This window comes from Hippichthys cyanospilos, chromosome 20, assembly GCF_059441005.1.
Source record: "Hippichthys cyanospilos isolate Australia breed blue-spotted pipefish chromosome 20, RoL_Hcya_1.0, whole genome shotgun sequence".
Lineage (NCBI taxonomy): Eukaryota > Metazoa > Chordata > Actinopteri > Syngnathiformes > Syngnathidae > Hippichthys > Hippichthys cyanospilos.
In genome coordinates this window covers 11,352,642-11,376,622 of record NC_142388.1, presented here as the reverse complement: position 1 = coordinate 11,376,622, position 23,981 = coordinate 11,352,642, and the positions used below count along the sequence as shown (strand labels likewise).

General features: G+C 38.7%; 1 protein-coding gene across 5 annotated transcripts; it reads right to left on the bottom strand.

Annotated features, from left to right (window-relative positions):
- Nucleotides 1-93: 93 nt before the first annotated feature.
- agbl5 (AGBL carboxypeptidase 5) lies at nt 94-22,629 on the bottom strand. Of its 5 annotated transcripts, none has more exons than XM_088402764.1 (16): nt 22,145-22,629; nt 18,839-19,101; nt 17,399-17,570; nt 17,153-17,319; nt 16,227-16,404; nt 15,694-15,872; nt 14,567-15,110; nt 13,187-13,356; nt 12,973-13,108; nt 11,074-11,288; nt 9,873-10,087; nt 7,486-7,683; nt 2,904-3,028; nt 2,774-2,826; nt 1,464-1,555; nt 94-1,291 (listed from the first exon to the last, which is right to left on the bottom strand). In XM_088402764.1, the coding sequence occupies exons 2-16, from the start codon at nt 19,042-19,044 to the stop codon at nt 1,209-1,211; spliced, it is 2,733 nt and encodes a 910-aa protein (XP_088258890.1). In that variant the 5' UTR covers nt 19,045-19,101; nt 22,145-22,629; the 3' UTR covers nt 94-1,208. The 5 variants fall into 5 exon arrangements, with proteins under 5 accessions (XP_088258890.1, XP_088258892.1, XP_088258891.1 ...); XM_088402766.1 differs by having other exon boundaries at nt 7,486-7,665; XM_088402765.1 differs by having other exon boundaries at nt 9,873-10,084.
- Between the last annotated feature and the right edge of the window lie 1,352 nt (nt 22,630-23,981).

The following is a 23,981-nucleotide window of genomic DNA, read 5'->3' as shown; positions in this document are numbered from 1 at the left end:
CTCTGCTGTTATCTGTAATCATGTTGTTGTAGAGGTACACTTTTAATGAACCAACTTATGCATCATGCAGCAAGTTAAATAACATACACAGAATGGTGACAAAATACATTTATAGCATTATAGTCAACACTTATTGGTCCACAGAGAAGATATTACATGGGACAAGTTTTTATCACAATCACAGAGATACAAACCACTTATTTTACATTTTTGGCGGTGTTGCTCAGATGGAAGGTGCTGGAATCTATGAAAACGCAGTCTGCTATACAACATACAACAAGTGGATTTAATTTAACTTAATTTAGCAGCATTAAAGTGGATTTTTCCCATAGGCAACATCTTACAGAATGGGCTTAGTGTACAAGGTGCGTGGGAGTCAAATGTGTGCGTAATGGTAACTATTTAGGCTCATGAGTTTGACCAAGTGCTTGTAACTGACTTCAATGGTATATCAAATATTCCAAGGTAAAATTCCATTGTTATTAGTTTCTTTCAGTTCTAAAAGGAGAAACAGTTTCTTGAAAGATAATTATCGTGTACTGCGGTATGTGTGCCTTGAAGGGGCGTGGCCTAGTGAGTCTGGTAGGCCCAACTTGGTTCAGTTTGCCTTGAAAGGTCGTGGCCTAGTGAGTTTAGTTGGCCCAACTTGGGTCAGTTTATCTGCGTGTGAACATCTGGTGTGAGCTGTGGCCTACAGTAGCTTCTATCGAGAGTTCTCACAAGACACAATTCCAACTAGGCCAATCCCAAATTCAGGCAGGGAAATAATTCTGATAAGAGGATTTGTCTGATTATTTAAAAATATATAGAATAAAATAACAAAGAAATGAATTACTGGCTTAAAAAAAAGCGATTGAGTGCTCATAACTTAATAAATCTACAACTTGGAGCACTTGTACGTCAAGGTACCACTGTATTTGTACATGTGAGGGTGTCACAGTATAGTTTGGTGAAAATATCAAACATTTCTATGAAAATGAAGGTAATCTCTGCTAGCTGAACCTCACCGTGGTGAAGGCACTTGGACCTGACGATAACAATTTGATTGCACTCGATAATATGGAAATATGCATGACAATCAGTGGCCCCTTTATTAGGAACATATACCACTGCCGTTTTCTGGGTTGGCATTATTTAGGAGGTTATTCCGAGTCAATCCACGGGTTGAGGAAGTGCGGCACTTCCCAGATTTGTCAGCGCAGGGTTTACTATTTCACGACATGGACTCGAGCGGTGGTCTTCTTGAGGGATTTACACGTCTGCTGCTTGCTTCTCTTGTCATCTGCTGCCGCTGGGCACAAAACGACAATAACGGCATATTTAATGAAGGGCATTTTTATGCACATAAATGATAAATAGGGAAACTTGTCACCGCGTCAAAGCTCAAAATCTATTGCACAAAATTAATTTTTGAATACAAATTATGCATACAAATGAGTTTATGGATCGGTTGACGACATTACCTTTGGGCCGGCTTTTAACGGGACGTGCGCCGACTCCGTCGGATGCCGCTGCTTTTTTGGTACGTGCGCCCACCTGTGGCTGCAGCTCACACCTGCGCAGGCGACAACATTAAGAGTCAGCGTTTTCATTTTTGGCAGTAATATTCAAGTGCAACAAAAACTGGAAGTGTCGCAGAAAAACATAACACCCCGTAATGAATTCTGACGTTTGTCATTGAAGAACAGCAAAAAATATTGAAACGATGTACAGCTGGCGTGCGTTCAAAAAGTTTCAAGTCAAGGGAAGTCCCAGGTGGTCCCTTGACCTGTAAAGGTTTCAGTGCAGAGGTGTCAAACTTATTTTTATCTTGGGCCACATTGTAATTTTAGCTTCAGTTGATGGGTCGTTATGATTGTGAAGTCAAAAATCTTTTAAATGTGATCGTCACACATTTTGAAATCAGAGGCCACTAAAAACTGTTCAAAGAAGGAGCATTGATAACAAATAAATTGTAAAAGTTGAAGACGACTTAAAGAATTTTAGCCAGGAACTTGAAGTCATAAATAGCATTTCACGGGTCACATAAAACGGGCCAGATTTGGCCCCCCGGGCCTTGAGTTTGACACCTCTGACTTAAGAGTTTTGAAATCGGAGGCCACTAAAAACTGTTTAAAAAAGGGCTATTGATAACAAAAAAAGCATAAAAAGGGCTATTGAAAACAAAACAAAAAAAATGCAAAAGTTGAAGACAACTTGAAAAATTTTAGCCTTAAACTTGAAGTCATAATTAGCATTTCATGGGCCATGTAAAATGATGTGTCGGGGCAGATTTGGCCACCGGGCCTTGAGTTTGACACCTGTGACTTAAATATTTTGAAATCAGAGGCCACTGAAAACCATTCAAAAAGAATGTATTGATAGCAAAAAAAAAAATAGTATAAGTTGAAGACAACTTGAAAATTTTCATCCAGAAACTTGAAGTCATAATCAGCATTTCGTGGGCCATGTAAAATGATGTAGCGGGCCAGATCTGGCCCCCGGGCCTTGAGTTTGACACCCGTGACTTGAACATTTTGAAATCGGAGGCCACTAAAAACAGTTTAAAAAACGGCTATTGATAACAAAAAAAAATTTGAAGACAAATAGAAATTTTTGAGCCAGAAAGTTGAAGTCAATTAGCATTTCACGGGCCACGTAAAATGATGTGTTCTAGTGCATTTTAGGTTTCTCCTGAATTTCCACCCAAACGCCCAGATATTCCTCCAAGTTTTGAGTGTATTTTTTAAATGTTTGTGTAATAATGAAAATAAAAGCAAATTTGGGGACTAACCTGCTAATTTTGACAGCTGCCAGGATGTGCTCAGGCCCAAAGTCTTTAGGCGTCTGTGACAGAGACAAAAATGAGAACCAACATAAGAGCAATTGATTTGCACATTAAAATGAGCAGAGTGGAGGCTGACCGCTGCAGGCACCCGATGTCCGACGTTTCGGCCTCCTTTTCCGCTTCGGCCGGGGCGCGCGGACGAAGCAGGTTTGGACCAGACCGCCACCGGGTTTACGTGAATTTCCGTACAGCCCAGGCCTGCTGAGTACATATGCAAAGTCGGAAACCGACAAAACGGAGTCAAAAAGGTGCTTTGCCAACATGGGAGCTTTATTTTGTAAGATCAGCACAAAGAAACATTCAAGGGGTCTGCTTGTGACAATTAGCACCACACCGCGGCGGAGGAAAAGGCACAAAACTCTTTTACGTTGTTAAAGTAGTAGTCACCTGGAAAATTCACAGTGAGATTTTCAAGTCCCACAATGCAGTACGCGACAGTAACAGCTCATAGACCTATTGTGGACTGTGTTAAAATTCAAATTGTACTTTTATGATTCAAATGGAAAATATGAGATTTTTAACTCGCACGTGACAAATACGGGTTACCACATTTTAACACAATTCGTCTTTTGTGCAATGATGGGTGATTTACATAACGGCTTCCGGAACACAACACAAAGCATATTGTAGACAGAAAGCATATTGTAGACAGCACATGTACAGTCCACAAGCTATTAGTTACTAAACTAACACTAAACAACACAAAGGAGGCCACCAAATACATGTACTAATCATAAAAATACCAAACACCAATAGGAATGCCTTTATTACCATTATATGTGTCTGTGTATGTGCATGTACGCATATATATATATATATATATATATATATATATATATATACACATACAGTCTGCCCCCGGCTTACGAGCACCCTGATTTACGAACAATTTGCCTTACGAGCACCCTGATTTACGAACAATTTGCCTTACGAGCGTGGATCAGGGAGATTTTTGCGTGGATCAGGGAGATTTTTGTCCTCCGTTTACGAACAAACCTCTCGCCTTACGAGCAATTCGACATGCCAGCAATTGAGTATGTAGAAAAGTTCTCGTTTAATTGCGTCAATAAAATCAACAGTAGCGACATCATCAATTATCAGTAGATACTTATGGCATTAACGTGAACGCTATTGGTCTTACAACGTCACACTGACTGTCTCACTCACGTTGTCTAAATATATTACCATTTAAGTGTAGTGTTTGTACAGCTAAAGGGAAAAACAGCTGACATGAAATTAAATGTGCTGATTGCAGGACAAAGAATTGTCATTGGTTTAAATGTGTGTTTTTTTAAAAATTAATTGTCAATACATTCCAACCGTTTAAAAAAAAAAGTGCGAATAATTATCAGTCAGTCACGGAGACGCGAATATGCTATTGGTCGATTAAGGTCACCCGGTCTCACTCACGGAGATGCTATTGGCCGGCGTCACACGTCAATCACAGAAATGCCGATATGCTATTGGCCGAACGGAAGGAGAGAAAATTAGTGAAAAACGGAATGTTGTGAAGACTTTGCAAACTTTATCTGTTAGACATAGCTTCTAAAATTACTAGCAGCGGTAAAGAAAGAAATAAGAGGATGATGTTTTAGTATCTGCGTGATTTGCACCCTGACTGAAAGAGTTACTGTAACACTGTAAGACCAATAGCATATCTTTCACCGTGTTAACTTTGAGCATTGGACTCTGCCCCCTCTGCTTACACCCAGCTCAAGTCTCATCGTTTCAAAGGTAAAAGCTATTTATCCATTGTATTTAATATATAATGCAAGTGTACAGAAGATTATGTCATTCAATTTTAATATATGTATACAGTGTGTGGTTTTTACCTAAGGCTTCGGCGCGCGTTGCACGCATTCACGAATTAACATGGGTTTGGATTGCCCGCTATACGAGCAATTCGAGATACGAGCGTAGCCGCTGAACGGATTAAGTTCGTAACCCGGGGGCCCACTGTATATATATATATATGTATATATATATATATATATATATATATATATATATATATATATATACACATACATATATATATATATATATATATATATATATATATATATACACATACATATATATATATATATATATATATATATATATATATATATATATATATATATATATATATATATATACATATATATATATATATATATATATAGTATATATATATATATATATATATATATATACACATATATATATATATATATATATATATATATACACATATATATACACACATATATATATATATATATATATATATATATATATATACATATATATATATATATACATATACATATATATATACATATATATATATACATATACATATATATATATACAGTATATATATACATATACATATATACATATATATATATATATATATATATATATACATATATATATATATATACACTGTATAAAGGGTTAAGGGTTTTGCGTAAATAACAAATAGAGCTTTTTTTTTTTTGACATTTCTCTAAAAATAGCCTCAACCTTGAGCTAGTTTTTTAAATTTTATATGCTTACATAAGAACATAGAAACATAGTACTAAAGTGTTTTACCCCACTGCACAAAAATGAACACTGAACAGTGGTAAAGAGTACTGTCATGTAACCTTGTGCTTATTTTCTTTGCGCTGCACAACCCCAATTCCAATTAAGTTGTGTTGAACAAATAAAAACAAAACAATGTTTTGCAAATCATATTCAAACTATACTTAATTACATTGCTTGAAAGGCAAGGTATTTAATGTTTGAATAAACTGTTTAATTGAATAAATTTCATTAAAATAATTATTACCATAACTTAGACATTTGTAGCTGTAAATGTTTAAAAAGAAAAAAAAAAAGCTGGCATGGGGCAAAAAACGAAGAAATTTAAGGAAAGCTCATCAAACACCTGTAGGGACTTCCCACAGGTGAACAGGCTGATTGAAAACAGGTGGGTGTCATCTTTTTAAGGCACTTTGTGGATTGCTTGGTCCAAGGGTGTCCAAACTACGTCCTGGGGGCCATTTGTAGCCCACAAATCCGCATTTTAGCGGCCCGAACACTTTGACAAAGAAACAAAGTTTGATTGTAGGCAGCATTAGAAATAAAAAAAATAAAAAAATGGTTCAACAAACAATTGACTTACCATTTTTTTTAAATATACATATTACATCAACCATGTGTGATTTTTTTTCTTCTTTATTCCCCCCCCCCCCTCCCCCCCATTGTTTAACCCTTTAACTCCCGTTGGGACAATGAATTCAATTTTAATCGCGATCATATTGGCTGCCACGATTAAGCTGACCCTTGGCGATATTAACATTTAAAAAGTCAAGCACGTTTTTTGATTACAAGTCAAATCAAGCAATTTGTCATCCTACCACCAGGAGGCAATGTTTCCCACATGTTTGCATAACAAAAGCCTCAGCTTTTCTCACCCTAATATATTATTTACCTGTGTGAAAGGGCAGAGAGTTTCTCATATATACACCATGCCAGCCGTCAATTGAGACCCTGTCAATTGGCAACTCCGATTGGCAAAAAATTGAAATAAATTCAGTTTGAAATGATCGAAAATGACATTTTGACTGCTAATTGATTAAAATTTGCTTAAAAATAAATAATGTGCTTGGTTCTAAGTAGGGTTTTTTTTATTTAATTTTTTGCACTGAGCAAGTAAGTTAGCCGTGTTGCCCTGTGTGCCAAGATTTTGCCATGTCTTGTGAATTTGTTTTAATTATGATTTACTTTATTTTAGATTTTTTTTTATAAGTATCAAGCCTCGAAGCCTTATTTACTGCTTGTTTAAAAAAGGCACTGAATAGACATGTTTGACCAAACATGGTGAATAATCATGATTTCAATATTGACCCAAATAATCTTGATTATTTTGGTCATAATCATGCAGCCCTACTATGGGATATCCAATCCCAGTGGTATTTCTTAGTGAAAATGGAAAGGGGACTTTTGAAACTAATTTTCCTAGTATCCTAGACTTATAAACAAGTAATATATGCCATATGTTTGATTAAAAAGTGGTTAGTAAGTAAAAAAGAAAAAAAAAAACATTTAAACCAGCATCTTAGTTTTTGTATGTCTCTCAAAAGTTTCTAAACTGGCTTAGTCATTCACACTCCAGACCCCTGAAAATTTGTAGCTCATTTTTACGCTTCAAAATGCAACGAGAACACCGCCTTGTGTGAATTCCACCCTCAAATTTCAACAATTAGTGTCGTTAGTCCTCAAATATCTTAAAAAACATGACCCTGTGCCAGCTTTTTTATGGAACGTGTCGAGACCGTAAAATTCTACGTCGGTTAAGGATCATTAGCTGTCAGTTTGAACATTAAATACCTTCTTTGTATATTAGACAAAATATAGTTTGAACAAGATTTGCCAATGACTATTTTAAACCTAACCCCAACTTCATTGGAATTCGGGTTGTAGTTTTGGTCCGACTCCTTCAGTAGCTGCAAAGCGATGGTCATGTATAGCACCAATAACGATGGGAACATTGAGACAAGTAACTTAGTCCTTGGTTTCCCTAACGGGGGATTCATGAGCAGGCGGTGGCCCCTGCGGGAGGCGCGGGCCCAACTTGGGGAGCGGGAGTTCGGAGAGGCTCGGGAACCGGAAGGAGTACACACCTGCCGTAATCGCGGGCGCCGCCGCCGGCACGCACGCCGACGACGACGAAGACGAAGAGGAGGAAGGTGGGGGTGAGGGTGGCGGAGGGGGGCAGGCGGGTGCGTGGCTGTTGCCGGGGGGACGCAGGACGGTGCGGTGATGGTGGGGAGTCGGGCGTCTCTTCTCAGTAGTTTTGGTGTCTACGGAGACAGACACACCTGCTGATAAACATGCAGCACCGGGATGAGGAGGTGGGGGGCATGCTGAGGGTCATGCAATTGACCTTTCGCTAAGCCACGCCCTGGAAATGCTGACTGGCCAATCACAGCATTGGTCCAACTGAGGAACCCAGCGTTCAGATAAAGAACCTCCATCTTTGTAGTCCTATATATCCAATGCGCTTATTTTATTTGTAAAATGCTATGTCAATAAGAAAAAGGTAACAGGCAACCAAAAGTCGGAGGTTTTGTTGTTTTGAGAGATAAGCTATGTAATTGTGTAAATTGTTATATTGGAATCAACACTTTTATGAAAAGCAATGTACTTCCGTAAAATAATGTTCTTAGAGCTAACATGCCCCACCCAAAAAAAAATATAAAAAAAAAATAAAAAAGCTCTATACCTGGGGTGTCAAACGTACGGCCAGTGGTACAGTTCTGGCCTGCAAACGGGTATAATCCGGCCCGCGAGACGATTTTGTGATGTAAAATATAAAAATGAGGTGAATTTTTTTCAATAAATAAACAACTTGAAATATTTTATGACTAATAGTACTTTTCACGTTTTGTGATTAATGATAGTGTTGTGCTTGTACTATTTTGGACAGTATTAAAAAGAATAATAAATCCAAAGGTGTTGTTTCAAAATGATATAAATATATACCATGGTTTTATTAGTCCGGCCCACTTGGAATAGAATTTCCTCTATGCAGCCCCCAAGCTAAAACGAGTATGACACCCCTGCTCTATACATTTCTGTACTAAAGGTTATGTTGGGTTGTAAGTGTCCTTGCATGCATCAGAAAATTTAATGTAATAATTTTTATGCTATGCCATAAACATTACATTTTTAAATTAAAACAAGATTAACCCTAGTGCAGTACTTATTTTGACAATTTTTGGGTCATTTGTCCACATCATTGTCACTGTATTTTAGCCAAGGGGTGGCACTCTAGTAATGTGATAGTTACGTAAGTGGTCGTGCAATGTTGGACCTTGACGTGTTGCAATCATCTGGGTGAAATTTCAGCTCCCTAGTGTCTTCTTTCAATGTTTTCTCTTTGATGTGAAATTCCTGTGATGTCAACTAGAATAACCATCCAACAGCCTGTTGTCTTAGCTGCTTATCCTCATTGGGGTCGTGGGCGCTGGAGCCTATCCCAGCTATTTCAGGCAGGAGGACACCCTCAACTAGTTGCCGGTCCATTTCAGGACGCAAGGCAATTCGGAGTGTCCAATATACCTACGCTGCATTATTTGGGGTGTGGGAGAACCTGTTGTACCCAGAGAAAACTCAACCAGGTATGGGGAGAACATGCAAACTCAACACAGGAAGGCCAGAATCGAACCCACAATCTTACATCTTGCACCAATTGGAACATGACACAAATCATTGCTAATTGTGCTAAATGTGTTTGAGTGGCTTTTGCAAAATGTTGTATACTCTTATTGTGTCAAACTGAGAAATTGTGGGTTTAATCCTCAATCATTGTGACCATGTTAAGTGTCCTTGAGCAAGACACTGAGCCACTGAGCCCCCAGTTCCTCCTGCTGCTGCATCTTCAGTAGATAAATGAGTATTCAATGCAAAGTGCTCCCACACAAGAGTTCTTCTACAAAGGAATAAAAGCACTCTTTCAGAGTCATGGATGAGAATTTTCATCTTTTAAAATAGTAATGAAATTAATAAATGATAAAATTCTCATCAAAATACACTTTTTTTTATGAAGGGTAGCTAACACCCTTGACTAGTGCTTCTCTAATATTAAGCCAATTGAGCACTGTAGTGATAACTGTGACCATTGGATGGCAGGGTTGCCATACATACTACACAAACATTACATATCTTTCGTATGATACCACACGTTTACATAGACATGGCACACAATATACTGACGGCCTTAAAAGATGAGCGAAAATGCTAAATGTACTGGCACACAAAAGTTGCCTTTTCCATAACACTTGGAACTGAAGGAGCGAAAATATATTTCACAGTGGCTTGAGAATCTGGAGTCTTTTCGAATGTTGATTGTAACCTAGGGAATGAGCTCAATATTTGGTGGTTAACGGCTGAAGATTTCTACCATTTTTAGATTTTTTTTTTTTTTTTGTATGTTCTCACCCTTACGGCGACAGCGCGGGTCTTAGCGAAACATCAGACACGATGCGAGGAAAAAACGGCAACTCACCCCTCGCAGCCCCAGCAGACTTGTGGCCGCTGCCTCGCCCGCCACCTCGCCCACCGGCGCTGCCGTGGTTCTGCGAGTGCGCCCGCGGCGGGTGGCACCCGAAGGTGAAGCTGGGCGAGTTGGGCGTCTTGGGGGAGGGCGTCAGGCTGCTGCTGCTCTGGCTGTTGCAGCGCACCCGTGCGACGGACACCTCGGGTGTCAGGCAGCTCAGGCTGCTGCCCCGCAATCGCCCGCACACACGGTCGTTAAAAGTGAACACAAAATTGTGGCGGCGTTCAGACTAATTCCCAATCCTCGAGAACAGCGGTCCCCAACCACCGGTCTGTGGATCAACTGGTACCGGGCCGCATGGGCCGTTTTGGAAAAGATTTAGTTTAACAGTTCATTCATTTGTGCTTTGTTTGGCTTGATGTTTGTTTTTTGGCGCCGCCTCTGGCCACTGTTGATATTACATTTTGTAGTGAGAAGGATGGTGTGGCTTTAACGGCGGTTGCTGACACAAACGTTGTTTTGTCTGTAAAATCTGGCCCACAACTGTCTGAGTTGTACTTTCTTTGTAAGAATGTTGTCATTTATCATAATATGCCCAGATTTGACTCTGTTAATCCAACAATTTGTGACTGTGGATAACAGGCTAGCTAATGTTAATTCTTATCTTTAGCATGTTATATAGCGTTTATGCCAGGTACAGTGTTTCCCCTTGGTATATGTTAGCATATGCAAAAATTTTGCATTTTTAAGAACTAATTTGTATCTAATTAACATTTTGTATTGAAATGAAGACCGTTGACTAGTCTGGGGTGATAAAAAGGTTGGGGACGACTGCTCTAAAATGGTTAGGGACTACTGCTCGAGAAAGTTTTCTTTTGATTAATGCGTCATCCTTAGAAAATGCTATTTTCCCTAAGCCTGTGTATGGAACGTCACATTAAATGTTAGCATTGAGCTAGTGGATTTCCATTAGGTTTGGTCAACATTTTGATGTTTAAGTACGTTTTTTTTTAAAAAAAATTTTTACAATTAACAGTAAACTCAACTGGGAACAACAAATTAGCTTAATGAAAGCATGCTTGCTTCTTTCTAGAACTGTGCGAGAGAGACAGAAAGAACATGCACAAAGGAGTACTATTTAAGGTTTTAATAATTACATTTGGGGCCTCCAAACACAGCCCGTGTTACGCGCGCACGTGTGAAAACTCACTTGAGGAAGGTCTTTGGTGGCGAAGCCTTGCTATTGTTGTGCGTCTTGTTAGGCAGGTTGGTGCCGAGGTTGGCGCTCACCGCCTTTGTGTTGCGGGCGTACTTCAGCACCCACGCCCGTAGATTGCTAAGGCAGTTGTGCTCCGACAGAACCAGCCGCGGCCACGGGTTGCATTCCGCCATGTCCAGCGCGGAAATGGCAACGGCGCGACCCACCTGGTGGGGGCGACATTTGGAGCTTGAATCTCATAATGATTTTTTAAATGTCCTTCAAATTGTGGTGGTGCTTTAATAAGCGATGTTTTTAAGGTAACTGTCCAAATATCCTATGAAATAAATATAAGCAATAAATTCTAAATCTCTTACAACAACTAATGGTGAATGAACCATATTTTTTAAACGATTCAAGCCCAAATACGTCTGTTTTTTTTTTAAAGCCCAAACCTTCAATTTCAGATTATACTGTATACCGTAATTCCCCAAATATAAGATGCACCTGTGTATGGACGCATCCTTAATTTTGTTGTCATATTCTGGTATTTTCTATGTTGATGTGTGTAAGATGCACCACCTCTTTGGAAACCATGTCAAAACTAAGGCATGGCAAAACAAAATGGATATCTTCCTAAACTCTTTATATTTACTTGTGTTCATATCTGTACGTTTGTATTTGTTGCGTGTTAAGTGTTTCAGATTTCCCACATTGTAAGCAGTCAATGAACACCTCGTTGGTGTAACGTTGAATGTGCTCCAAGTAATCGTTTTTCCTTTTCCTCGTGACGCAGCTCGAGTTCATTTTACCACGAATACCCGAAGTACATGAATAAGAATAGGGCCAATATAAAAATGCACATGTGTGCCAAAACTTGTGGCTGATGGATCAATCTTCCTTGAATAGTGTTGAATAAAAAAAAAAAAGATAAAAAATACACATTTTAAGTTACCGTTTATAGGACGCACACATACTTTTGGCCTTCATTTTTGGGAAAAAGGTGCAACTTATATTTGGGGAATTATAGTCATTTTTTTTTCCCAGTATTTAACTAAAAAGTGTAAAAATGGGTGGTACTAAATGTAATACTAAAGCAATCAATTATTTTAAATAATTAAGTACAAAAGTGATCAATTATTTTAGGTAATTAAGTATGAATGTAATTGATTACAACCTCTGGCAACCCAGAACAAACCCTAGAAGAGATCGAAACAGCCGCAATTTTCGCAGACACTCATCAACGTTCGCCCCTCAGTGGGATACCAGCTTAAAGTCATCAAATACTAGTTTATTATCTCAGGTAATCCATTACACTAGTACCCAATGTAATGATTACTTAAGTACTTTAGGACCTACAGTAATCAAATACTGTAGTAGCTAAATTAATTACAGTACATAGGTGCATATTGTATAATCACTTCAATTAGTGCTTAATTAACAAATGAAAAGAATTTTAGTACTTAATTACATAAATTAATCAGTGGCGGGCAGTAAATTCTGGATCTGAGCCAACCCCCTACAAAGTGGTATCAATAGTTGTTGCCATGGTATAAGTGGCAACCGAGTTATCCTCACACTGTCCAGGTTTTCTTTTTATTTTGTGAAAGGTTCGCCTTGAAAATGAATTGCCATTAATGTACACCCTGGTTGTCCGCTTGCCACTTCCAGAAATAACCTCACTGGGATGACGCCAAGGAACAGAAAGTTAACATTAGTTGAAAGTTTATTTGTATTGTTTTTTTTCCTTTTGTCAATGTTAAAAAGTATACCATTTTAGGTATACCTATATAATACTTTTTATACAGATAATGATCATAATAACAGTCACCGCGGCAAATGCGAGGGCACAAAAGGGTTTCTTTCTTCGGAAGCGCTTTGCAAAAAATAATTGATAAGCACTGCGCTAACCTGTTCAAAGATTTCCGGCGTGTACTTGAGCGGGAAAGTCGGTATCAGAGGGGGGGTGGCCCGCCCATTGTCGTGACAAGCTGCTGGGATGGGATTCAGAATCTTTCCCGTGTTGTAGTTGCACTCTAACGTGTAGCTAACAAAACAGCAAAGACATACATTTTGAAATGATATCCAAATACCGTTTGAACGTGATGTCATCCGTGAATTTTACCTGTGCAGAATGCCGATGGCTTTGTGAACGGCGACCCGTCCGCTTCCTTCCTTGGACTGGCCGTCACGTTTGTCTCGAGCGTACATGTTCTTCTCAGAGAAGTTGCAACCCAAGAAGTCAAAGTGTGGCGAGTTGATGGCGATCAGCCTCGGGTACAGCATGTTCTCAACCTGTGCAAACAGCGACATAGCTCACATGAGATTTTCTGCTAAGCTGCACCTCCAACTCACCTCCTCCTGGCATTAGATATGACATCATAACGAAGACAAATTAAACCAGGGGTAGGGAACTCCGGTTCCTCGAGAGCCATACCCTCCCTGTTTTGGATGTGTCTCACTTTCAACACACCTGATTAAATCATCAGGATCGTTATCAGGCTTCCACAGGGCTTGCTGATGAGCTGATTTCAACCAGGTGTGAAAGGCGAGGGAGACATCGAAAATAGGTAGGATATATAGTTCCTTATCCCTGAATTAAACCAATAGTCCTTTTTTTTAATTTGGTATAATGTTTTGGTATGATTGGTATTATGGTGTTTTGGGAGAATTTTTTGGTATAATGCTGCCAAACGCCAAATAGTCTTCCAACATGTTTTTTGTAAATTTCTTTGAAGAATATAATTTGTTTGATGAAAAGAAATATACAACAATTTATGTTTTACTCCCTTCCTGATTTCTGTTTGTTGTATTTATCACTCCCAAAGTTTTCTTTACATCAAAGAAATTGTATCACACTGAGACAAGCCAAAAATTGTGTTTTTCAATGATTTTACGTGACAAAATCATACTTTTTATTGGGTAAAATGTAAACTTTCTTACATATTTTTGTTCTTTTAGCGTTTGCATTCAAACTCAACACTTTTTAAAAATGAAATATTGCAAAAATATACCCTGTCAACCTTTAATTTTTTCCACATGAAGGACTAGACTACTTTATCTCGAAATTACAAGCCGTACTAGAAATATTGCTCTTTTACTTTTCACATTACAAATTTTTTAATGAATTATCTCCACTCAAAATGTCTCAAAATCTCTCTTTTATCAACAAGACCATGTCACAAAAAAAGTTGAAAAAAGAAAGCAAACTTTATTGAAATACTGTCAATGTCAAGATTTAAGGAAGTTATGGCGTTTTTAAAGAATGGCTGGTAATCAGTTAAAAAGACAAAAAAAATACCCGGATAATAGTAATGCGTCTCAACGAGATACATTTTTGCATCTTGCAATTTTCCTCGACATCTAACGAATCGGATTAAAATTTGTCTCAAAATTAGGCACTGTATGTCAATCCAGAAAAGCAAGCGGGTTTTTGTTTTTTTGGGCGGGCAAAGATCGGGTATCCCTTCATGCCTGCGATAAACAGAAAATTGCTATAGTTTACCTGTTGGTTCTCATCAGGCAGATTGTTTCCATACATGAAGCAGCCGCGCTTGGAGGCGTGGCCGTGCAGGTCCACATAATAAGCCACGCCCCCTTCCTTTGGCGAAATGGGTTTCTGCTCAACTTTTGTTTCCTGTAGGGTCGCCAATCCCTCTTTTAGTGGCTCTATTGGTTCATCTGGCGGCATGGCGGCCGCGATGATCTCCGAGGAGCCGGACGAGCTGCTGACGTCATCTTTCGGCGTCCAGCCGTTCTCCTCCGCCACCTCGGGCTGCGGAGGAGTCGCGTCCTTCTCTGCGTTGCACTGGTTCAGGCTGAGTTCCAGGTCGGTCAGGGCGGGAACCTCGTTCTCATCGGCAGCCTCGGGTTGGAGTTGAGGGGCTTCGACAAGAAGAGGTGGGGCTTGGGCGGGGCCCGCGCTGTGTTTGGCGCAGTTGTGCAAGTGGTGGTACAGCAGCAGTGCTTTGGCAGCGTAGATGGATGGGTGCAACTCAGGGCTGGGATTCATGTACTGCCTGTTCAGATTCACGCCACGGGAGTCCGTCCTACACATTCAAGACATGGTTAATGGTTTTACTTTGGAATTAGTTACATGACCGATTTCATCATCAAACCATGGCAGGATATTGCTGCATGATACTCATTTATATCTCAAGGCGCTTCAGTATTTCACTCATTCACTGCCATTGACAGCTATAGACGTCAAAGAGCCATTTGAATTTATCTCTAGTAAATGACTTAAATTCACTTTATGTAGTGGTACCTTGACTGAAGGACAAATTGAGGGAGGGATCTTCTATTACAGGTGATCATTCGTTAACCCTTTACTGGCCACAGCGGCCGCTTTTGGACGATAATCTAAACAGGCAAAAACGGCCTTTATTAGGCACACCTTTTTCTATTTTTAAGTCCTAATCAGGCAAGGATTTTCAGGGTTTTAGAGAAATTTAGGAGTATGTTAGAATACAAGCAATGGCTCTTATGGACACTTTTAGACGTTTTGCCTGTTGGGACTATCGGCCAGAAGCGTCCACTGTGCCCGGTAAATAAAGATTTAAACTGAAGTTGTTTGGTGGAGTAAAGACCACCCAATATGGTGTGTGTGTGTTATGTGGATGTTGTTCTGACCTATAGTGGCCCCGGACGACACCATCTGGGTTTAGCATGGGGATGAGCTTGAAAACGAACATGTTTCTGAGCATGTGGGCTCGTGGGTCATCTTTCCGCAGGATGAAGTCTAGGAAGCCGTTGAAGACAAACGAGGACGGAGTCTCACCGGGGTGCACGCGGCTGCTTAGGAAGAACACCTGCCAACATATACATTCAAAAGTCGGGGAAGCGTTTGCTTATAAGGGGTTTTAATTCAATAATCGATGCTCCTCGTCTGAGTATGGAGCTTTGCGTTGTTAGCTAGCACTAGGCCGAATATAGTTACTTAAGGTAGTTCATTGTTTTACACTATGAACATTTTTTAACCATTAAAAATATACTTTTACTTTTGTAACAGATATATTAGCAAATCAAGTGTTGTTTTGATATGCTTGTTACATATTTCTTTGTATAACAAATTAAGTCAGGTCAGGTTTGATTTTATTAACCATGTGGTGGTGCAATAAAATAATATGGCAGGGCACAAATTGTCTTTGGCCACCGCTATGTACCTTTTTGTTCTGAAAGCAGTGAGGTCGAGGCATGTCGGCGTCGGGGAAGAGCTGCGGCAGGCGAGGCTCGCGCTCATCCCGCATGCCGTTGCAGTTGGTCACAGTGAGGAGGTCCACGCGGTTGCCATCCAGAGATCGACACAGCAGCTCGCGTTGGTAGTACAACTCGTCTGGGGGGCTGAAACGCACATGGGATATCAGAATCTTTTTTTTGTCTCTCTATACAAATTAACCTAGAATTAGAGGTTTCAAAATAAAAAAAAAAAAACTGAAATGATGACTATTCACAAAATATGCAAAATAAGGGGGGTACAATCCGATATTTGGCTTTGCTTATGGTGTGTGAAGTGTAATTGCTCATTTGCGACACTAGGTGGTGCAGTGGCACGCTCATTGTCAAAGCCTGTGTGGAAAATTAAATTTCCATCATTTTTTTCAACACATTAATGGTTAATCTTAATTAGAAAAAATAATCTGCACATTGTTTTATATGTTTTTCTTCAGGTTAAAATGTTAATACTCCTATGTTAATGTTTCACATCAATTTGCATTTAGTATTGATGTTTTTTTTTTTATTTCAGCATCAAACATTTCAGTTCATCTAAAATGTTTCAAGTTTAAATAAGCATTGACACTTTTTTCAGGCACTTTGATGCACTTTCAGTTATTTTTTTTTCTTTTTCACACTAACCTGTAACTTTTATAGCTTGTAAAAAGTCAATGTTTGTTGACTTATATTGCTTTTTTTCTTTTGTTAATTTTAAAACGGATACTTGTAGAATTTATATAATGATCTTGTTTATAGTCACCACAGCAAGTTGGGGGGGGCACAAAAAGTGTTTTTTCTCCTCAAAAATCTCGAAAGTCCATTTTATTTTATTTTTTAGTAAAAATGTGTACTTTTGTTCATAAATTTGTGGTGTTACCTGGCAGGACCGAGCTTTGATGCATCACGGTGTCTGTCGTCCAAGCCCTGTAGCATCTCCTGACAGTCGGCGTATGAGAATGGGAAGCAAAAAGAGAAGAAGGTGGTGGCACCTCGAATCTCCAGCAGACGGTGAGTGAAGGTCAGAATGAACTGGTTGCGTATAATCTGAAGAATGAGAGGAGCAAAACCTGTGTTATTAGCAATTATAATGTCACTTAAAATTTGATAGGCGTGTGTTTGGTACCTCGGTGATGGGTCTGTCTCGGACTCGCTCCCACTTGGTCTTTCCGGGTAACGTCCGTACGAGAGGCGCCATGCCTTGACTGTAAAGCTTCCTCTGGTTGTTCATGTTCATAATATTGATCTTAAGCAGCTTTCCAGGCGCCATGCCTTGCACGCTGAAGTGGAACCACGACCTCAAACACACACATTTGAGAAATATAACAGCTGTCTTTTAGAAATGCAACAATTGTTCTCCGAGTATAAATCGACCCCCACTTTTTTACTTCAATTTGGGTGAATTTGACAAAATTGTGATTATAACTCTGCCTGACTTTAGTGGTTACCCATATGAGTGTTGCAACAATAAAATTATTTGAAGTTTTAACACTTTATCTATTTTGACACAGCTGAATATGAATGTAAAAACCTCTAAAAGTCATCATCACTATCTGACACGCCAAATAGCTCCTCCCATTCAACTCCAGGACGCCCTCTCCTTCCTGTTCGTCATTTGTACAAACATCCTTGTTCCTCTTCCACAGTCATCTTCGGACCTATCCAAATTGTTTGAACTGAAAGTCTTCGGAGATTATTTGCTGATCATCTTACTTGGGATGTTCTTTACCAAATGACAACTGCTATTAGATCAGAGCGCGGAAGGTTGCCTTTCGCTGTTTCTCCCCCCACAACCAAGCCAGCTTGTTCAAGCACACATCCAAGGGCCGAAGGAGACAAGTCACGCCGTATTTTCCTGTTCATAATGCGTCAAAGTCCCCCGGAAAAATGATCCATGCAGCCTCATTGACATCAAAGAGACAATAAGGTGGCGCTTGACGAAAGTGCATTTTTTTGTTGTTCTGTGCAAACGCTCTAAAACGAATGCATGCTATATCGAATTGGAGGTACATATAATAATTTTAAACCTTGTAAATGACAACCCTACTATGGGGATTTAAAAACTAGGGGAAAAAGAACTCGACTTGTACTCGGAAAAATACAATATATATATTTTCTTGTAAAATTTCAACTTTTACTAATAAATTGCTTTAATCAAGGTTTGGACTTTTTCTTGAATTATTACTGATGTATTGTAAAACCATGACTATGAAATCACCTTGATGTTTTAGATAGACATTTTGACTTTTTGCAAAAACATTCTTTTTCCAAAAACAATACATTACTTTTCTGGGGGTCAAAACATTTTTGTTTTGAAAGAAACTAACATGACAGTAAATAGAAGCTTGCAATGTCAAAAAAGATGGTTTTTTTTTACATATTTTCCAATTATTTTTTGTAACTTTCCTGGTAAAATTCCAACTTATATTAACTTTTTCCAACATAAAATGGCATCTTCTACAAGTTAAGCATCATCATTCTCAAAATACTTTGAAAACAAAACTTTTATTCATGTGTTATATCCAGATGCATTAATTTCCCTTGCAAATTCAATCAGTGTAGTCACCTGTTGCCGTTCTCGTGTTCCGTGCCGGCACAGTCCGGCTGTGTCCACACGTTGAACTCATAGTCAGGGATGTTGGAGGCACCCCCCACAGGAGGGCCGTTTTCATTAAGGGGGTTCGGCGTATACTTGTTCACTTTCTCCACACGGGCCAGGTTGCCCGAGTCAAACTTGGAGCTGAACACGATGCTGCCAAAGCGAATCTCCATGGCCCAGAGAGGTTTCCCCTTAGGATGCTTTCACACGCCAACAAAACCCGGTGCACCCTAAAAACAGAAAAAAGAAAGTGACTGGTTGGTCTCAGGAAGAATATTTCTAAACTTTTTTACGCCGAGTACCACCTCGAAAAAACCTAGCTCATCAGGTACCAGCATCAGGACCAAAACTAAAATATGGTAGATACATTAAATCAGCGGTGCTCAACCTTTTTCAGTGAATTACCCCTTTTGAAATATGTTTTCAGCCAAGTACCCCTTAACCAGTGCAAAGCATTTTGGATGAAAAAAAAAGTAAAGCATGCCATCAGTGTATTATTTATTAAACTTTAGAACCTTTCATTTATTTGTATTGGTTCACAAAAAAAAAAAACAACATAAAGTGTCATCTTTTGGATCATAGAAGAGACTATAAAATAAACTTAATTATTAAATAAATATTTGAATATTTGTCCACAAAAAGCTTTTATCAAAAACCATAAATATTTGTCCACAGAAAATATCAAACATGAAGTATCCTTTTTTGAAGTACAGGAGAGATTTATTCACAAAAAAAAAAGTGTTAGACCTGTTCTCAAATAAAAATTACAGTACAACCAAATATTTGTCAAGTTAAATATTAAACTTAAAGTGTTCTCATTTGGGATCTTAATAGAGATCTGTTCACAAGAGTAAATCATTACATAGCAGGTAACGAGAGGGAGCATCTGTATTATTTTTTTTTTTTAAATGAAAGTGAATAATTTACTGACCATTCAATTTGTTTTTCATATTTCTTGAAACAATTAATTCAATCATTATTGTATCATCATTATATATAATCAGGATTTTTGCATGTTTGTTTTTTTCAAATCTCGAGTACCCCTGGAGTTCCTTCAAGTACCCCCAAGGGTACCTGTACCCCCATTTGAGAACCACTGCATTACATTATTCGTGTTTTTGTGACTTCTGTAATATAATACAACTTAAACCTTAACACTTCTCTTAAATATTGGAAAATAAAATACTACCAACAAAGTGTTAAAAACAGCTCACCTGTGTTAAATGCACTGTACTGAATTAAACAAAGTTTTAAACCACTGCTATATCACGCACAGTGCCATTTTCCTTCTTTTCTTTTGGTATAAGGTGTTTATTTAAAACATCGGATTTACAGGTTACATTTTTTCCATTAATACTTTGTTCCACAGTTCTATCACAATAAATTATTGACTTTATTCGGGTAATTGTTAGGGATGGGATGAGATCTCATCTGACAAGATCTTGTGAGATTAAAATGCCATAAGAGCCATTTATTTTTTGGAGGGGCCTGTTGGGCCACAAGTCCAATACACAGATGAATGCTGTGCACACCAACAAACGTAGTGAGGCCAGTCAATACACCAAATTACACCTTACCATACCAAATAATGTATGGACACGAAGCCCTTTTTAATGCTTTTATTTTGCAATTCTTTCCAGAAAACAATGTCGCAACTGCATGAAAAACTCTTTGTTTCTATTCCACAAATTGTTCCTCCACTATCTTCATTTCAGATTTAATTATGTGTTTGCGGCTAAAAGTGTTGTCTTATCTGTAGAAACTGGGACAAAATGGTTCTTTGAATGTTAAAGGTTGCCGACCCCTGGTCTATACCATAAATTAGCTGCTAGCTAGCAGCTCTTGATCGAGTGCCCCCGAGAGGTGGATTCCTTTTCAGAGGCAATTTCAAAGGCAAAAATAAGCCCACACTTTGATGCTGACATCCTTACACACTTGCTGTTGCTATTGATCACTTGTCTAAAATCAGTTTAGAGGAAAAAAAACTTTTAAAAATTGGTCATTCGTTATTAACATTCAATGCCAGCTATTTTCACAACGCCTTTGTCCAAATATTTGAAAAAAAATGCTGCACATGGGATTGAATATCTGATAATTGTCAAAATTCTGAATAGAGGCAGTACAGAATGCGCTTACTACTTTCAAATCACTTTTGTGGCAATATTTTGTTTTCCGGTTGAAGATGAGACAAAATCAAACACTTCAAAAAAAAAGAAAAAGAAAATCACAAGGACCAATGCAACAAACACGAGCTGTGTGAATTTGGTCAAACTTGCTTAGTTAACAGTTGGAATATAAGCCAGTAACAAAAGTGACTCTCCTGTATATTCTGACATGTGCTTGCTCGATTGTTAATTTTCTGATTACAAATGAGAGTAAAGTAATGCATTACCACGCATTTTTAGCAAGATCACTGTTGCAACCAGCAATAATGACAAGATAAGGTAACGTTAATTTTCACCGTACAATTGCTATTAATAATAGCCTATATAGTTCTGTTCAATGTGTATCAAGATGAAGGACACAGAAAACTCATGTTACCCAGTATGTTAAACACCTTAACAATGATGTAAGCTATTTGCTAACGTTAGCGCCACCAAAACCATCTATTTTTGAAACATATGTCTCTAACCTAGTCACCTGATCTTGAATTTGAATATAAACATTGAAATTGTAAAATGCACTGTTTTTGCCTACAGAATAAACGATTCATCAATATCCTGTGAAACTTATACATGGATTAAAATACAAATAAAACGATTTTATATCTTGTCTTTAAAGGTTTACAATAATACAGATGAAATGATTTTTTTTTTACTGGTTTTAGGCTTAAGCCAACCATCCACTTGATGTGTAATGAGCGTAATGAGCTCCATTTATAATGGAAATTCCGTGTTTCCAGTTATGGTGGTGAGAGTAATGTAAAAGTAATGCAATAGTTGTGTAATGCATTACATTTCAAATACAGTAATATTGTAAGTAACAAATTACTTTGAAATGATAGTAATAAGTAACAAATAATGCCTTACAGTTTTGAAGTAACTTGTCCAAAACTGTACAAAACTAACTTTGACAATTACAAAATTTAAACATGTAACTGGACCAGACTTGCGCCGGTGGGTGTGTCTGACAATATAAACAGAATACAGCGACACCCAGAGGCACACGGAAAAACGGCAACTGCGATCACACAACATTTCCTCGACAACAGTTTAATTAACACCAGAACATAAACGTATGAAAATGTGACTTGTGTGATTGTTTTCAACTAACCAGTTCATGTTTATCCAGTCTGACCCAATAATGGCTTAGATTCGGTCCCATCGCCACCACGACGACGAACAGCTGACCCACAAAACAGGCTCAGGCATCGGGGATGGAGATCTAAAGCCTCTTGCGCTGTCACATCCGCCAGATAAAGTGACTGCAGGGGTTGGTTTTCACCCGGTCCGAGGATTAAACAGCTACATGAATGACACTTTCACGTTGTTCGGTCCCTGAACGCCACCTTGGCGTTACTAAGCTACAAGGGACAACTTAGCTACCGAGCTAGCGGTCGTTGCTAGGAAGAAAAGACGGTCGTTTCGATTCATATTCAAGGCGTGTCTTCTCCACAGCGTATTGCTGGATATTATCTCAAGCGTCTTCAGTGGGTCGCACGATTGAATAACGACCTTATTTATTTTGCAATCGATCGATAGCTGTGTTTTGTTGTCATGTCTTCGCCCTCTTTTTTTCCCCAAACTCCTCAATTGGTCTCCTTCACGCCTGAAGCGTTCAAGGAACTCCAGGAAATGTCACAATACAGCCGTGTGCTGCGTTCATTTACCTCTTGTATTTTGTATTTGATGTAAAAACAGTAACCTTTGATCATCCCCGTATTAATTTTGAATTTCGAATCAGTTTTGGTGCTTTCATTGTCACATAACATACAATATTTATAAATGTATAAATGATACTGGTATGTCGTATCAAACATGACCTGAAATACGTTGCCAGGCCCCCAATGGTGAATTAAACACAGTTTTGTTGGCTTTTGCACTTTTTGACTGGGTTACCTTTTAAAATGTAAATTATAGTCGGTTTTCAAAATCCCTTTGAAGTAGTTTATCTCCCGGAGCATCTTCTTTCCTGCTGCTGACACTTCACACGGTCCAGCTGGGTTTGGTAGAGAAAATGCTAAACTCATCATTTACCATGTTTTCTAAATAATTCTGCCATAGTCAAATGATGTCAAATTTTTCCTCCCGGAAGTATGTGTGACGTATCAGAGACGAGTCCGACACAGATCATATCTATTTTTCACAGAGCCCTTGTTTTAGTAAAAGCGCGGACGTCTGTTGTGTCACGCAAAATTACGTCATGCAAAATGAGAGCGAGAGTGTCCCTCCAAGTGCAATGAAGCATTCAGGTGCCTCTGTAAAAGCAAATACACCGACAAGTGCAGGAACTCCGGACCAGTTATATGTACCACTATGCTTATTTGTGTGACTATGATGTAATATTCATTATTTTACGTTGTCTTTTTTTCATTGTTTAATTTGAGTAGTTTTACTTACCTGATAAACCCTCATATTCATGACAATTTCCTCCGATGCTTTGTGACCCCCCCTCCCCCCACTGCAACCTGCGACGCTTAAAATACACGTGGAAAAAACGCTGTCTACACCGGTTACCATGGTAACTGCAGTGACAGTCATTTTGCTCGAGGTTTCTCTTGTACTCAGTCTTATTTTGTAGCCAAAAGCAAATATGTAGGTGGTCTACATGTTTCCCTGCGTTTTTTTTTAACCCCACGCGTCACCCTCGCGTTTATAAACACACATATTAGCTTCGAAGAAAACTAAATTGTCTTCACCTGTCAATTTTCATGAGTGCAATATTAACCGAAATGGTAGCTATTAATCAGCAAGAAGTAGCTTTCAAGAGTAAAAAGATGGGCGACCCCTGGTGTGAGTTATTATTGTTATACAGTATACTGTATACGGAAATAAATGAGGCGCAGCGGTCAGACGCCACCTGCAGAATAAATGCAGCATTTGCACGTATTTTTTTTCTTTTGTGCGCACATTTATCATGATTTATTTTTGACGCAAACGGCAAGCTTTCC